We start from the raw sequence: 17,401 nt of genomic DNA on the forward strand, positions 1-17,401 counted from the left end.
GAATATGAAGAATGAAGACATGGATAGATGGGGGAGTTTGCTTTTATTAAAAATGAATGAATTAGTGTTTTTAATCTGTGGTGCTCATATACAGTGTAGTCTCCTTTTATCTTCTAAAGTTGGGAGCAATGTGAGAGGAAATCTCCCTAATGGGGACACAGACTGCAATAAAACGCGACAAAGGATCTAACCGTTCTCTGTACAAAATATGGGCATTTGCCCTCAGCAATCATGGCGTCGAAGCCGCCCCTGACTGACTAGAGTGTGAACCAATGAGAGGAAACAGATGGGGAGGCGGGCTGAGGACGTCACTTCCCGAGTGTGACACCTCAGCAGGCTGCCGGCTTTCCCCTCCCCTTTCGCTGTGTATGGTGTTCCGTGCCCTGGGCGCCCTGTCCCGCCTCTCTCCGCTGTCTGCCCGCTCTCTGCTCGTTGCTGTCATGAAGCCGCTCGTGGTGTTCGTGCTGGGCGGGCCCGGCGCCGGGAAGGGGACTCAGTGTGAGAAGATAGTGGAGGTAAGTGACCAGCAATGCTGTGACCTCGCTGACTGCGGTCACCGGCGCCTGTGCCACGGAGAGGCAGCACCGGAATACTCCGGTCTGTACAGATATAACCTCCCCTGTGATAGAAGACCTGTATAGTCCCCTCTGCCCTGCCTGGGCTCACCTACCTTCACTCTCTAATAGGAATACTCCCCCCCCCCCCCCCACCATGGTTTCTTCCTACACCTCTTTAGGACATGGGGGGTGGAGGAAGGGACCACTGCAGGGGGAGGGGAGGGAACAGGCACCTGACACCACCAGAAGTGTCAAATTTTAGAAGCAGTGACCATGGAGTCAAAGCTTCACAGATTGGAGACTGTCCTTTAAGCCTCTCATCCAATCACTGTACAGACCATGCCACCCCAACCTCCGCAGCATCCCCAAAACACGCCCCTTCTGAAGTTGCGCTGTAACAAACCGTGAGCAGGCAGGCTTTACATGTGATGTCTTATCTGCACCTAAACGCCCCTCCGTGTCTTCTGCGGTGCTGCAAACTGAGGTGCGTGTGCACAGCTTCTGACGCCAGGCCGGGCTCTGCGTGCCGCGATGACTGATGCATGTACAGGAGTGTACAGGAGTGACATCATCCCGCGCCAGCCAATGAAGAGGCTCCAGGACCAGCACTCAGAAGAAGATGCTGGTGAGGGACCATTGGATGGGTGACTATCCACCCTTTAGTTCTGCTTTATCCAATGACACCCCAAAGCTTCTCCTCCACTCCCGGCTCATCTCTCACCTTCACTACTGCAGCTCCCTCCTCATTGGCTTACCTTTACATAGACTGCCCCCCCTTCAGTCCATCATGAGCATTGCTGCCAGACTCCACATTACCAACCGTGTGTGCCGCCCCTCTCTGCCAATCCTTCCACTGGCTTCCCCTCACCCAACAAATTAAGGTGATTCTAAAGATTGTCATTGAAATAAATATAAACCGTTTATACTTACCTGCTCTGTGTAATGGTTTTGCACAGAGCAGCCCCAAGCCTCTTCTTTTTTGGGTCCCCCGCAGGTGATCCTGTCTCCACCCTTCCTGCCAAGTGTCCCCAGTAACATGCTGCTTGCTATAGGGGCACTAGTGCTGGCTCGCTCCTGAGCTGCTCACCTATGAATAGACGTTGTCCATTCACACACAGAGCGCAGCTTGGCCCCAACCCCCGCTTTCTCTTCATTGGCACACTGGCTGTGATTGACAGCAGTGGGAGCCAATGGTCGCTCCTTGTTTGGTAGATGATGATGGTTAGCATAATGGCTTGCAGCAAGGTGGAAGTGCTAACTGCTTCTTGGTTCAAATCCTGGGCAGGACACTATCTGCATGGAGTTTGCATGCTCCCCCTGTGCTTGTGTGGGTTTCCTTCCACACGCCAAAGACATGCTGAACAGCTAATCGGCTCCAGTCTGTATCGTCCCTTTAGATTGTAAGCTCCTGGAGGACAGGGACTGAAGAGAATGTACAGTATGTAAAGTGCTGTGTACATTGTCAGCTTTGTATAAAGTCCCTATAATAAAATGCTTATCACCTAGGTGGGGGGGGGGGGGACTGCTAATACAGGATAACGGGTCACGCCCATCCTGGTCATAGTCAACGTGTGAGCTGGCAGCTATCATGTATGGGGATGTGTCACCAGCAGTAGCCTGGAACTTCTGCGATTCTTTGTATCTGGTTCACATTCTATCTGGATGCAGTACTGGTCTGAGCAGATACAAATCACTTGCTGGCCATGACCATCGTCAGCTGATCTGCAGAACACAAGGAGCTTCTGAAGCATTTATTTTGTATCCAACGTCAGATGCTGGAATCTGTGACAGACCTATCACTGACCACAATTCAGGTTTTCCTGGTAATGGACAGGCCCTACTTGTCAGAATTCAAAGTTTCCTTTTATTAAAAGTTCTTCAAAGATTGTTACATACAGAATAAACAGAGTGCCATCAGGACCGTGATACTTTTAGGGTCCTTTCACACCGTACTGCACATAACTTATTGTAACGCATCCAACATGCATCTGTGTTCTGTACATTTAACATACATTGTTATTCACATTGCATTTTTATGTGACAGGTCCCTGGGAGGGTTGAAGTGGTAACAGCAGTAAGTTTTTATATATCTTTCAGGTTGTGTTTCATTACAATGCAGACAGGTTGCATTCCAAGGCAGGATTAAACTTTTTTAATGCCCCAGGTGAATTAAGCCATAATGTGCTAGTATGCAGCAGCACATATTTGCACATTATGGCAGGTTTACCTGTGAGATGAAGCCCTCCAGCACTGAACTGTCACCACTCCCTCTGGTCGCAGATGCTTCCATCTTCACCCATTCTTCCTTCTGAGTTTGCTCTCTCTGATTACTTGAATGGCCTGGTCACAGCATTAAAGTACACTGAGCTGCGCATGCGTTACAGCTAAGAGGCGGGGGAAAGCATTTATGACAAAGACCTACCTGTTGGCAGTTTAATTAAACTTTAATTCCACTTTAAGGGCTAGTTCACACTATAGAAACGCAGTCCAGATGGATTCCGGATGCGTTTCTCCATGTGCATTTTTGATGCTTTCCCGTTAATTTTCCCCTCTTTTTCAATTTAAATATGGACACGTGGTCCAGTGTGGGTTTTTTTTTTTCTGCGTTTTTGATGCACTTTACCATGTTCCAGTACAGTTCTGTGCAGGAAAAATGCAGCCTGTTCTACTTTTTTTTTCCTGCAACTGGAACACACTGGAAATTCAAGCCCTGATGTGAACTATGACATTGACAACCATATAACCTTCTTTCTCTGTATTTTGGATGCAGAGAAAAAGCAGCTGAAACACGTAGTGTGAACTGGTCCTAAGGCTCAGTTCACACTAGTGCGACTCAGGTCGTGCAAATTTCACTTTCATGTGACTTAATATACTTTATGGCATTCAAGTCGCAAGAAAGCCTCATCAAAGTAGTGCAGGAACCTTTTTTAAAGACATTGACTTTAGTCACATCGATTGGAATGGGTGCCATTGAAATAAATGGGTTTTAAGTTGTCATGCGACTTTGTTTTGCAAGTTGCATGACCAGGCGCACTAGTATGAATGGAGTCTAATGCAGCACATATGTACACAACATTGTGGTGTTAATGAGGCTCATGGAGAACCATTGTTTTGTACCCTTGCAGTGACCTGCATTGATCTGGTGTGCAAAAACACAGGTCGCTGCACATGGTGTGAACAAGCTCTTAAAGTATATGTGAACCCTCACCTTGTAAAACAACCCATACAGTTGAAAATAGAAATGAAAGGCAAAACATTTGTGCATTGATATAAACAATTGAGTACTGTCCGTGATACTTTTTTTATTTGCACTAACATACAATTTTGAGGACAAGCTTTCGAGGAATGTCCCCTTCTTCAGGTCTAAGCAGTACTGAAACAAAGATTTAGCAGAATGTTAGAAGAGATGGGAAAAAAAAAAACAGATAAGACTCAGCAAAAGCAAAGTGGGGGGGGGGGAGACAACACTAGCAGAGGCATTAATGCTTGAGCTGATAGTCCTAGGGAATCCTATGTCCAAATTCAGGCCGTTATCTCCTGTGTCAAATAGAATTATTCTTAGTTCAAAAGTTTTTAGTTTTTTTTTTTTTTCCCCATCTCTTCTAACATTCTGCTAAATCTTTGTTTCAGTACTGCTTAGACCTGAAGAAGGGGACATTCCCCGAAAGCTTGTCCTCAAAATTGTATGTTAGTGTAAATACAAAAAGTATCACGGACAGTACTCAATTGTTCCTGTCGCAAATGCACTAATAGGGCTACAATCACCTCAGTGCATTGATATAAAGAAATTATAAACCCCATTTTCCCTCTATTTTTTATAAGTGATCACATACTGGAGCAGCACAGTGGCTAAATGGTTAGTATTTCCACCCGGCAGTACTAGGGTTGTTGGTTCGAATCTCAACCACTGCACCACTTGCCTGGAGTTTTGCATGTTCTCCCTGTGCCTGCATGGGTTTCCTCCAGGTACTCTGGTTTCCTTCCACACTCCAAAGACATGCTGGTTGGTTATTAGGATCCTGTCTGAATTGGCCCCAGTATGTGTATGTATGAATGTGAGTTAGGGACCTTAGATTTAATATATGTGTAAAACACTAATTTTCCCAACTATTTTATAAGCACACTTCACCTCTACCCTTAGAGGTGTACAATTATAAATAAAAATATGCTCAGTGATCAACAATAAAGTACTTTTCCTTATATAATCCCAAAAATCCAAGATCTGTAAATAAAGTCCAATTTTAAATTAGAGTCCAATAAAGAAAATACGTGTAGTCCAAAAGTTACTTCCAGTGTAAAAAACAAAAAAAACATACAAACGAACGAAAACTCTCCACTGCTTGTAAACCTTTGATTACCTCAAAAAAAAGAAAATTAACATAGTGCATTATCCTTTATAAAAATCTCATTAGCCTGTAAGATTAATTCAATCTTATTCACCCAAGTGAAAACAAGTGTATATATCAAAAACGCATACACATGTGATATACTGTGCAAAACCATGCATGTGAAACACTCTGCTGTGCTACAAACTCATAACACAGTGCACACTTCTATTGGGGTAAGGAATATATACCCTTACCAATGTTCAAAGCAATATATGTTTTATGATCTTAATCCACAGAAAATTTCTCTGGTGGTATAAATCTTTGTATGGATATCCTCTGGATTAGCTTTATATGGATCCTTCCCCCTAGTAACTTGGGAGTGCTTCCACCATATACGTCAGCCCGATATCCATATACAAGGAAGAAATCATAGCGTAATACTGCCACATACTTAGATCAAAAAGCTTTTAATTATCCTGCTTACATTAAAACATCTTTAATCGCACATAGCATAACAAGACCTGTCTGCCATCCGGAATCCAGGAGAGTCCCAATCGTAACTCACAGCCGAGATTTTGCCCTCTCCAAGATGGCCGCCACTCTACTTCCGGAATTCTCGTATGCGTCTGACGTCACCTCCCTTTAAAGGGAGGTGACGTCAGACGCATACGAGAATTCCGGAAGTAGAGTGGCGGCCATCTTGGAGAGGGCAAAATCTCGGCTGTGAGTTACGATTGGGACTCTCCTGGATTCCGGATGGCAGACAGGTCTTGTTATGCTATGTGCGATTAAAGATGTTTTAATGTAAGCAGGATAATTAAAAGCTTTTTGATCTAAGTATGTGGCAGTATTACGCTATGATTTCTTCCTTGTATATGGATATCGGGCTGACGTATATGGTGGAAGCACTCCCAAGTTACTAGGGGGAAGGATCCATATAAAGCTAATCCAGAGGATATCCATACAAAGATTTATACCACCAGAGAAATTTTCTGTGGATTAAGATCATAAAACATATATTGCTTTGAACATTGGTAAGGGTATATATTCCTTACCCCAATAGAAGTGTGCACTGTGTTATGAGTTTGTAGCACAGCAGAGTGTTTCACATGCATGGTTTTGCACAGTATATCACATGTGTATGCGTTTTTGATATATACACTTGTTTTCACTTGGGTGAATAAGATTGAATTAATCTTACAGGCTAATGAGATTTTTATAAAGGATAATGCACTATGTTAATTTTCTTTTTTTTGAGGTAATCAAAGGTTTACAAGCAGTGGAGAGTTTTCGTTCGTTTATAGGGACCTTAGATTGTATGCTCCTTGAGGATTAGGGACTGATGTGAATGTATTATATATATATATATATATATATATATATATATATATATATATATATATATATATATATATATATATATATATATATATATATATATATGTGTGTGTGTGTGTGTGTAAAGTGCTGTGTAAATTAAGTGTTATATAAGTATCTGTAATGGAAAAAAAAAATACTGTTCTTAGCTACAAAAGGAGCTCAGAGTGCTAGGGGACGAGAAACTGCAACACACTGGTCTTCCTAGTGAATGGCTGTGGGGGTGGGTGTGTCAACAGAAGCCCGATCATTGGAGAAGAGAAGGCTTAGTTCTTAGCACAGCCAGAAAACTGACCTTGTGGTCCATTTTTAATGGGGAAGCAGAGGGACCGGCAGCAACATCGGGGATTTCATAAAAAGGAAGCAATATAAAGAGAACAGGATACATTTCCATACAAGCACATGGTACAGCAGCCACATCAGGAATATGAAATGTTGGGTTTACATATACTGTAATTCTAGTATGACAACCTATAGAAGACTTTGTGTAGATTTATGAGAAGGATAGAAAGGTTCTCATGTGTAATGTAAGTATAGGAGATGTATGAAATGTCCTTTTTATAGCTTTATGTGTCGGGGTCAAGTTGGAAGTCAGGGGCTCCCTCAGGCCCTTCGGGGCTCCCTGTGAGAAGTAAGGAGCTAGGTCTTTGAAGTACATAAAGCTGTCCATACATGTAACATTTTCTGAGCTGGACAAGAGAAATCTATAGATTATAAAGTGTGCTGCTGGACAAATCCTTGGCTTCTGACTTTTGTATTCTGACAGTTGGCTTCCACATTTCCTAAACAATGACTTGATTGTAGCTGATTGGCTGCAGTCAATGTTTGCCTGACATTTTTCCAATCCGACTCATTTCATTTCCCAATCAAAGTTTTTCGAGCTGGTTGATGTCTGCAGGGCTACCCGCGTCTCACATTTTGGCCAGTTTACAGAAATTGGCATAAAATGGAGCCATGCATGGAACAGCTTGAGGGTTCTGGAAGTGTTCAGATCTCCATCATAAATCGGTTATATTGGTCTGAGTAGTGGAAATGTAGCCAAGGAAACCAAGTGAGTCGGAATTTTGTCCTGGTCAAAGAATGATTTAGGTAGGTCTTTTGTGTCTCAAACTGTATAGTTCTGTACATCAGTCCTTTATGGTGGGTGTATGGTCATGTCCAAAACTTTGGAACTGTCATTCTAGCTGTATTCATTAGATATATCTTCCTGTAAAAGACTCGCTTTTATTCACAAATGTTTCCCATCATGATTTACCAGCTATACCTACAAGGATCTAGAGGCCATTTTTACCTTCCCTTTGTGGCTTGGTTTTTTATCTACTTTTTAATACTTTTATGTCCCCATCAGTGTGAGTGATAATTACTGCTTGCAAAGTACAGGAGCCACGTTCTTCTTTGGTCTAAGTGCACAGGGTGTGTCTGCCTGGAAATATGAACCTGTCATTCAGCAGTGAAATCAGCTTTTCTAGCATTGAAAACACGTCAGTATTTGAGGAATTTCTTACAGAGCAGAGGGGATCGCCTGCTCTATTTTAGTTTAAGTAACTTGTATGTTTGTAATGTAACATACGGTGTGAGTAGTCATTTCTATGTGTGTCATCTGTAATGGGCATTGCACCTCCCAGGGTCCTTCCTATCAGAGGTCAGTAGTGACCCTCTTGTACTTGTGGTCATTGGCTTTTGTCCATATCTAACTTGGCAAGAAAATCCTCTATAACGAGACATCAATGGCAAAAAGCTCTGCACAAAGTGCACACAGGCACTGCTAAGGTTGCAACACAGTGTGTAATCCTTTTTTTAGGGTGATATATTTGTGTAGATCTGTCCTTACGGACCAGAATAAGTAGCTGACAATGCACAATATTGCTGGATGTGTAGTTTATAGAAGTTTTGCATTCCAGTTGTGGTTTGCTCAGCTGGCCTTAAAGTAAAAATCTAAATGCCTTCCTTGACTTTTGAGTACTGAGCCACTGTCTCTCTCCCCACTAGGCTGAGCCATTGTCTCTGTAACCCCTAGTCTGAGCCATCATCTCCCCCCCCCCCGCAGGCTGAGCCATCATCTGTCGTCGTCCCCCCCCAGGCTGAGCCACCTACTCTCTCTCCCCCTAGGCTGAGCGACCTACTCTCTCTCCCCCTAGGCTGAGCGAGCCACCGTGTCTCTCTCGCTCTTGGCTGGGCCACCATCTCTCTCTCTCTCTCTCTCTCTCTCTCTCTCTCTAGGCTGAGCCACCATCTCTCTCTCTCTAGGCTGAGCCACCATCTCTCTCTCTCTAGGCCGAGCCACCATCTCTCTCTCTCTAGGCCGTGCCACCATCTCTCTCTCTCTAGGCCGTGCCACCATCTCTCTCTCTCTAGGCCGAGCCACCATCTCTCTCTCTCTAGGCCGAGCCGCCATCTCTCTCTCTCTAGGCCGAGCCGCCATCTCTCTCTCTCTAGGCCAAGCCGCCATCTCCCTCTCTCTCTCTAGGCCGAGCCGCCATCTCCTTCTCTGTCTCTAGGCCGAGCCGCCATCTCCCTCTCTGTCTCTAGGCCGAGCCGCCATCTCCCTCTCTGTCTCTAGGCCGAGCCGCCATCTCCCTCTCTGTCTCTAGGCCGAGCCGCCATCTCCCTCTCTCTCTCTAGGCCGAGCCGCCATCTCCCTCTCTCTCTCTAGGCCGAGCCGCCATCTCCCTCTCTCTCTCTAGGCCGAGCCGCCATCTCCCTCTCTCTCTCTAGGCCGAGCCGCCATCTCCCTCTCTCTCTCTCTAGGCCGAGCCGCCATCTCCCTCTCTCTCTCTAGGCCGAGCCGCCATCTCCCTCTCTCTCTCTAGGCCGAGCCGCCATCTCCCTCCCTCTCTCTCTAGGCCGAGCCGCCATCTCCCTCCCTCTCTCTCTAGGCCGAGCCGCCATCTCCCTCCCTCTCTCTCTAGGCCGAGCCGCCATCTCCCTCCCTCTCTCTCTAGGCCGAGCCGCCATCTCCCTCTCTCTCTCTAGGCTGAGCCGCCATCTCCCTCTCTCTCTCTCTAGGCTGAGCCGCCATCTCCCTCTCTCTCTCTCTAGGCTGAGCCGCCATCTCCCCCTCTCTCTCTCTAGGCTGAGCCGCCATCTCCCCCTCTCTCTCTCTAGGCTGAGCCGCCATCTCCCCCTCTCTCTCTAGGCTGAGCCGCCATCTCCCCCTCTCTCTCTCTAGGCTGAGCCACCATCTCCGTTCCTCTCTCTCTAGGCTGAGCCACCATCTCCGTTCCTCTCTCTCTAGGCTGAGCCACCATCTCCCTCCCTCTCTCTCTAGGCTGAGCCACCATCTCCCTCCCTCTCTCTCTAGGCTGAGCCACCATCTCCCTCCCTCTCTCTCTAGGCTGAGCCACCATCTCCCTCTCTCTCTCTCTAGGCTGAGCCACCATCTCTCTCTCTCTAGGCTGAGCCACCATCTGCCTCACTCTTTCTTCCCTATGCTGAGCCGCCGTCTGCCTCGCTCTCTTCCCTGTGCTGAGCCGCCATGTCTCTCGCGCTCGCTCTCTTCCCTGTGCTGAGCCGCCATCTCTCTTCCCTATGCTGAGCCACCATCTCACTCTTTCGCCCCTTGCTGAGTTGTCTGTCTCTCTCTCTCTCCTATGCTGAGCTGTCTGTCTCTCTCGCTCTCCTATGGAGTGTTTTTATAACCTCTGCCAGTCCCTCCCACCAACCTCTATTTGAGTGCCTTGTATAGAGAAGCACAGAGACCCATTGATGACATCACTGGGTCTAAAATAAGGTTTGTAATGAAAGCAGCTTTTATTAATAACTTCGTTATGTTAATGAGAAGGGAAAGGAGGAACCAGGGAAGGCAAAATATAGGCAGGACAAACCTTCAGCTTTAAAAGAACTTCTGAGATTGCATAAACATGTTAAAGCTTCTGAGATTTTAGTGATTGGGCTTAGAACCAGCTGAATTTGTCAGTCTGTAATGGGCAGCATTTATTTCCTTGCTAACCTCCATGTAATTTATCGGGCATCTGTACGGCATGACTTCGTGGCTGAGTGATGTCCTATATCTTGCCCTGTATACCAGAAGCAGACTTTCCCAGCTGTATTGTGTTTTTCTTCTACTGTAGTTGCTGAGAACTAACTATATATAGTTTTTTTTTCTTGTATATCTGCATATTGCATGTTGTAACACAACCTTTCATACTTAGGAATCCTATCAGTTGGATCCAACCATCTGATATATGTGATTCTCTGTTACATACAAGAAATTCTAGACATTTCCAGCCTTAAAGCCATGCTTTCTACATAGAGCATTGTAAACAAATGCGAGCTGAAGATAGTTGCTTTTTCCAACACACAATTTATTCAGACTAGTCTTATTAAAGTGGAACTATACTCTCCTCCACTCCAGTGATGGTGCCCTAGAGCCGGCCGCTGACGTTTTCAGTCTTCTGGGTTTCCAAACTTCAATTTTTTTTCCTTGGCCAGGTTGAGATGATATCACACCTACTCATGCGAGTTCATTCATCTCGGCAGATACCGAAATTGTGCACTGAGCTCAGTGTACAGTGCCAGACTAGAAGATAAGGAATAGGATGGTTGTTTTAAATATCGGGTATGTGAAGTGCTAAACAATCCCTTGTATCAATGTTGCTGGACCTTCTTCTTTCATTGCGATAGCACAATTTCTTCATGTCATTGTACTATGCAAAGCTGTGCCACCTAAGTGCTCTGTGCAGCAACTACCAGAGAATGTCAGCATGTTGTCTGCATCTAGGACATCAAGACAGCTCTCACCTGTCAGTTACATGAAAACTCCTCTTCTCCTCTGTATGCGATTTTTGTGATTATCTTTCGCCTTCGCCTACTAGATCATTGGTCATTACTTGTTTGCTATTAACGCAATTTATAAGGTTTCATTCCATCCTTTTTATGTTTTGTGTTTATGTACTCAGTTTCTCTCCTTGTCAATACTTCAGTGCATTTGTTATATCCTTCATCAGAAGAATTATATACCTTATTCTTTTGTGTCTGTGATCTTGCTTTTGACTGTTTCTTTGTTGTTGTGTTGTATATAATATCCATTGTAAAAGAAAACTCCTCTTAGTCTGAATTTAACAACGATGCAGAACAAGAAGAGAGGCCAATCTGGAAGCAATGTCCCTAAAGAAATGCCCCCTTTTTATGAAATGATCATTACTGGCTGTAAAATAACATGTCAGCTCCAAATGCACAATGTGTGCTTCACATCCAGTAGCCATATACAGGTGAAACTCAAAAAATTAGAATATCGTGCAAAAGTTCATTTATTTCAGTAATGCAACTTAAAAGGTGAAACTAATATATGAGATAGACTCATTACATGCAAAGCAAGATAGTTCAAGCCGTTATTTGTCACAATGGTGATGATTATGGCTTACAGCTCATGAAAACCCCAAATCCACAATCTCAGAAAATTTGAATATTGTGAAAAGGTACAATATTCTAGCCTTTAAATGGTCTCTGTCAGGTTCAGTAGAAATCACAATCATGGGAAAGACTGCAGACCTGACAGTTGTGCAGAAAACCATCATTGACACCCTCCATAAGGAGGGAAAGCCTCAAAAGGTAATTGCAAAAGAAGTTGGATGTTCCCAAAGTGCTGTATCAAAGCACATTAATAGAAAGTTATGTGGAAGGGAAAAGTGAAAGAAAAAGGTGCACAAGCAGCAGGGATGACTACAGCCTTGAGAGGACTGTCAGGAAAAGGCCATTCAAAATGTTGGGAACTTTCACAAGGAGTGGACTGAGGCTGGAGTCAGTGCATCAAGAGCCACCACACACAGACGGATCCTGGACATGGGCTTCAAATTTCGTATTCCTCTTGTCAAGCCGCTCCTGAACAACAAACAACGTCAGAAGCGTCTTACCTGGGCTAAATAAAAACAGACCTGGTCTGTTGCTCAGTGGTCCAAAGTCCTCTTTTCTGATGAGAGCAACTTTTGCATCTCATTTGGAAACCAAGGACCCAGAGTATGGAGGAAGAATGGAGAGGCACACACTGCAAGATGCTTGAAGTCCAGTGTGAAGTTTCCACAGTCTGCGTTGATTTGGGGAGCCATGTCATCTGCTGGTGTTGGTCCACTGTGCTTCATTAAGTCCAGGGTAAACGGAGCCGTCTACCAAGAGATTTTGGAGCACTTCATGCTTCCTTACGCAGACGAGCTTTATGGGGATGCTGACTTCATTTTCCAGCAGGACTTGGCACCTGCCCACACTGCCAAAAGCACCAAAACCTGGTTCAATGACCGTGGGATTACTGTGCTTGATTGGCCAGCAAACTCGCCTGACCTGAACCCCATAGAGAATCTATGGGGCATTGCCAAGAGAAAGATGAGAGACATGAGACCGAACAATGCAGAAGAGCTGAAGGCCGCTATTGAAGCATCCTGGTCTTCCATAACACCTCAGCAGTGCCACAGGCTGATATCTTCCATGCCACGCCGCGTTAAGGCAGTAATTGCTGCAAAAGGGGCCCAAACCAAGTACTGAGTACATATGCATGCTTATACTTTTCAGAGGTCCGATATTGTTCTATGTACAATCCTTGTTTTATTGATTGCATGTAATATTCTAATTTTCTGAGATTGTGGATTTGGGGTTTTCATGAGCTGTAAGCCATAATCATCACAATGATGACAAATCACGGCTTGAACTATCTTGCTTTGCATGTATTGAGTCTATCTCATATATTAGTTTCACCTTTTATGTTGCATTACTGGAATAAATGAACTTTTGCACGATATTCTAATTTTTCAAGTTTCACCTGTATGTTATGTATGTATGTTGTCCCACAAATAGGAGAGACCAACCTAGAAAGATGAACAGCGATCTCTACTTGAAAAGTCATTATTACAGTAAAAACATTTTTGTTTAAAGGTTAACTACACCTTTTACATCATGTTATACCTGTATATAAGGTGTAACATGGTGCCAAGCTCCACCCCTACAGCCACATCATTCACAGAGATCTATGAATGAATGAACCACAAGTCCTGTCTGCTATGGTGTGTAATTCTCAGCGGAATTCAAATACAGTGATCACTGCTCTTATAGTCCATTGGCACTTCCTCCAGCTCTTCAACATAAAGCCTGTGCTTTGATTTGGACAGGTAGCTGGAGAAAGAGTCTGCAGGAGCCTGGCATTGCACAGGTAGTCCGCTGATCACAGGTGCAATGCTTTTTAGGCTCCTGTGAAAAAAATCAATACACCTTTTTCCTGTAAGAATATTTGCTTATTTTTTTTTAAAAGTGGACTTAAGCCCCGTACATTTACCCCGGTTCAATAGAGACCGGCCGACATTTGGCCTGTGTGTACACTTGCCTGTCTAACAGAAACTAGGTTCTGTTGGAACAGGTATGGTTGAAAACCAGCATCTGATTGGCAGCCAATTAGTGTTGGCAGCCAATGGCTGCCAACACTGATCAGTGTGTTTTGGCAGGGGGGCAATTAGTGCGGCGAGCTCCTCTTAAGCTCTCCATTTTCTTTCCGTTCAGCCCGCTGGGTTTAACGGAAAAAAAAAAGATAGTTTCCCCAGCATTAGCCTTTAATACTTGCATAGCATTTGGAGGGTGATAGGATAGCATACCGGCAAAGTTTTTATAATGAATTTAGATCTTTAAAATGTCTAAATTGTTACTGTGCTTTACTTTTTTTTTATACACTATTTTGATATTTTCTGTTTTTTTGTGTCACTTTCTCCCTTTCAGAAATATGGTTATACCCACCTGTCCGCTGGGGATCTGCTTCGGGATGAGAGGAAGAGACCAGATTCTGAATATGGAGAGCTTATTGAGTCCTACATAAGGGATGGGAAGATCGTTCCAGTTGAGATTACAATCAGCCTTCTGAAAAGGGTAAGGAGAATTCTCTGCACCTTAATCCAGGTCTAATGCCAAGTGACCTAATATGTAATAGCAAGGTGTGATAATGTGGAAGAGAGGGGTGAACATGGAGATGGAAAAAAATCGACAATGTCACTGTGAACAGGAACATTCAATGATAGAGGCTAGAAATTGAATATTCCACTAACTCACTAAATAACTGTGTGGACAAGTACCCAAACAGAATGAATGAAAAATAATCTAGGAAAGAACTCTAGAAAAACAATGGTCCAATCCAAGTAGTGTAAATAAAAATGTAGAATGCTTAATTAGGACCTAATGCAACATAGCAAAAATACAAAATTGTATGCCATGGTAAAAATTAAGCCAATCATATTAACCTCCACCCAGCACCCTAAAAAAGGGACAATTTTGTTAGTGTTAAAGTGTTACTAAACCCACAACAGTAAAATCAGTCTGTATATGCAGTAAAGCATGCATGTTATACTCACTGTGGAACCTATGGGGGTTAATCCTCTGCATTGTATAAAAAGGCCGTTTGATCCTGTCTTCTCTCCTCTCCCCTTGTTGAAATGTCCACATCTTATCTTCTGATAAGTCAGAATGAACCATAGCCATTCTGCACATGCTCAGTTTAGTGTGTATTGCTAGAAAGGTTTTTTGTTTTTTCTTGAGAAGGGTGTATGTGATAAGCACAGGACCAATCAGCACTGTCCAGACAGAGGTCAGGGGTTTTGCATCCTCCTAGAGCAGAAAGAAAACTCTTCTTACAAACTTTAACATGTGCTCTGCTGGACACTGATAGAGGTCAAAAGTCTGCTCTAACTGCTGATGAAAAAAGGTATTTAGCAGTTTATATGTACTAAAATAATTGCATTTTGTGTCCATGTTCTGTGTACTGTGGGAGATCAGATATAGTGAATGCAGGGTCCTGGGTTTAGTAATGCTTTAAAAACAAAATGGTCCGGTCACTAGTAAACATGGAAATCCAGGCAAATGGCTACATTCACAGTTGAAATCAAAGCTGAACTCGAGGAGAAAAGAAAAATACTCTTGCAGTGGAGCTCCCTTACTGCAAGCATTAAAGGCTTTTCCTTACGTTATCCTTTGCTCCCCTCGCAGCTGGTGCTCTCTCCTCCAGCAGCTGGCTCTCAGGCGCTCTAGGTTGTGGATGGCCCTCTGTGCCCTCACAGTGCAGCATTGCATTGTATGAAGTCAGAGCTGAGACTACCGGCCAGAGCGCTTTAGGGAAGCAGTATCTGGGGATCACTTGCATTATAGGAGGAGCCTGTGGGAGCAAGGGAATAACGTAAGTAAACGTCCTCTCTTCTTGTATCCTAGGTGAAATTGAGCATTTAACCCTTTGCAGTGCAGAGGCAGCCCCACTGGTTTTTTTTTTGTGTTTTCCTGAAATTCAACTTTAAACAGTTTTTTTACAATCATTCGTAATCTTGACTAACCATTTTTGTTAGAGGTCATAACAATTTACTGTATCATATGGGGGTGGAGAAGTGATATGGGAAGCTAAGGTGCTGTGAATATGTGTAAATGACAGAATTTTCTGTGCAGAAGGTGAAACGGTAAACCGATATGTATTTTAACTGTTCATTTAACAGTTTTTCTGCAGTTTGATTTAAAGAAGAACTTCAGTATAATATAAGGAAGATAAATTGCCAGGGATGTTAGAAAATTAAAAAGTAGCTGTATCTTCAATACTCGCCTTGTCTTCAGTGCTGCCCCCACCAGACTCGTCACTCTATCATCTGGCCCTGGTCTTTATTCTCCAACCCACTTCTATGAACCCAGGCCATTGTGGACACACCGCATGATGCATCACTACATTGATCTGGGTTAACAGTAGAATACTACAAAGATCAGTCCCAGTGTCGTAACGTCACTGTCCTCTGCAGTATCGAAGACCTGCTGGGGTAAGCTTGGTTTAAAACAGCAATGGGCAAACTACGGCCCGGCGGACCTTTTAATCCGGCCCGCGGAGCTAGGCTCCCGCTAGGCTCCTCTCACAGTCCGCCCTGAAGACCGGTGTAGCATGAAAATCTGTCTCCTATGAGGATCTGTCCCCCTCGACGTATCTGCGCATGTGCCGGAGATCGCCGATCGGCTGCTAATGCCTGAAACTGGCACATGCGCAGATACGTCGAGGGGGACAGATCCTCATAGGAGACAGATTTTCATGCTACACCGGAACGGCGCGGGAACATGGCAAGAGGAACGCGCGGAGCAAAGGTAAGTGAATTGACACGGGGGACTTGGGGACTTAATATGGGGGATGAATTACTATATGGGGGATGAATTAATTTGGGGGATGAATTACTATATGGGGGATGAATTACTATATGGGGGATGAATTACTATATGGGGGATTAATTACTATGGGGGAATATTACTATACTTACTATGGATGACACATACACATCATTCATCTACTCTTGGTCCGGCCCCCGGGTCCAATATATGAACCCATTGCGGCCCTCAAGTCAAAAAGTTTGCCCACCCCTGGTTTAAAATGTGTAAAGAGTATGGTTCAAATTAAGAATGGGGACTTTTTTTTTTTTTTTTTTCCAACTGGATATTTGTTATTAACTCCCTAGTGAATCTTGAGTTTGCGAGCATCACAAGTACTTGCTATTCTTGGACCCTATTTACACTTTTATATAGCAGTAATATTAATGTTACTTCAAAGGACCAATTCTTTCTGCGGTGTGTTGTGGTACCATTTATTGTGAATTGCAATGGTACAACACACACACACACACACACACACACACACTGCAATGGCAGCCTAAATGGGATCACTGAATGAAGGTGTGAACGGGCCCTGTTTATTTATTTTTTTGCTGTGCCATGTGAATGAAACCAAAGGCTGAGGTTTGCTTTATAATTCAGCTGTGTATATCTCTGGATCTACCAAGGTATGCTGGGAATTTCAGTTTTTGTTGTGTGAGAACACTTGGTTGCTCATGCCTGGACTGAGCAGTAGCTGAGTTAAAAGGCTCATTGCAGACCATTCCCAGCGCACTTACATCCTGTTTCCACAGTGCTTTTTATAGTAGCTGAGCATGCTTCTACAGTGAGCCTGTCAGTAAAAACTTTCATAATATATTACTGTATTGTACAGGCTCATATTTTCTTAATGTTTTCCTGGCTAGCACAGTACACAAAAAAATGTCTTTAACGTGGAATTGTACTCTGTCGGTCAACACGGACTATTTTAAATCCTTATGCTGCTACCATTAGTAAATAGAAAGGAAAGTATATCATATTTACTTGCTTTAAACTAATTTTTTTTTACAT

The 17,401-nt window shown here is 43.9% G+C and overlaps 1 protein-coding gene across 1 annotated transcript in view; it reads left to right on the top strand.

Annotated features, from left to right (window-relative positions):
• The first annotated feature begins 333 nt into the window (after nucleotides 1-333).
• Nucleotides 334-17,401, top strand: part of CMPK1 (cytidine/uridine monophosphate kinase 1) — a 38,290-nt gene continuing 21,222 nt past the window's right edge. Inside the window, exons 1-2 of the mRNA XM_089684439.1 lie at nucleotides 334-515; nucleotides 13,955-14,101. Coding sequence (XP_089540565.1) covers nucleotides 369-515; nucleotides 13,955-14,101 — 294 coding nt within the window. The 5' untranslated portion in view covers nucleotides 334-368. The remainder of the gene's footprint in view (nucleotides 516-13,954; nucleotides 14,102-17,401) is intronic.

Source organism: Staurois parvus, unplaced genomic scaffold (genome assembly GCF_062004578.1).
Source record: "Staurois parvus isolate SC_StPar_1 unplaced genomic scaffold, SC_StPar_1.0 ptg000347l, whole genome shotgun sequence".
NCBI classification, from domain to species: domain Eukaryota; kingdom Metazoa; phylum Chordata; class Amphibia; order Anura; family Ranidae; genus Staurois; species Staurois parvus.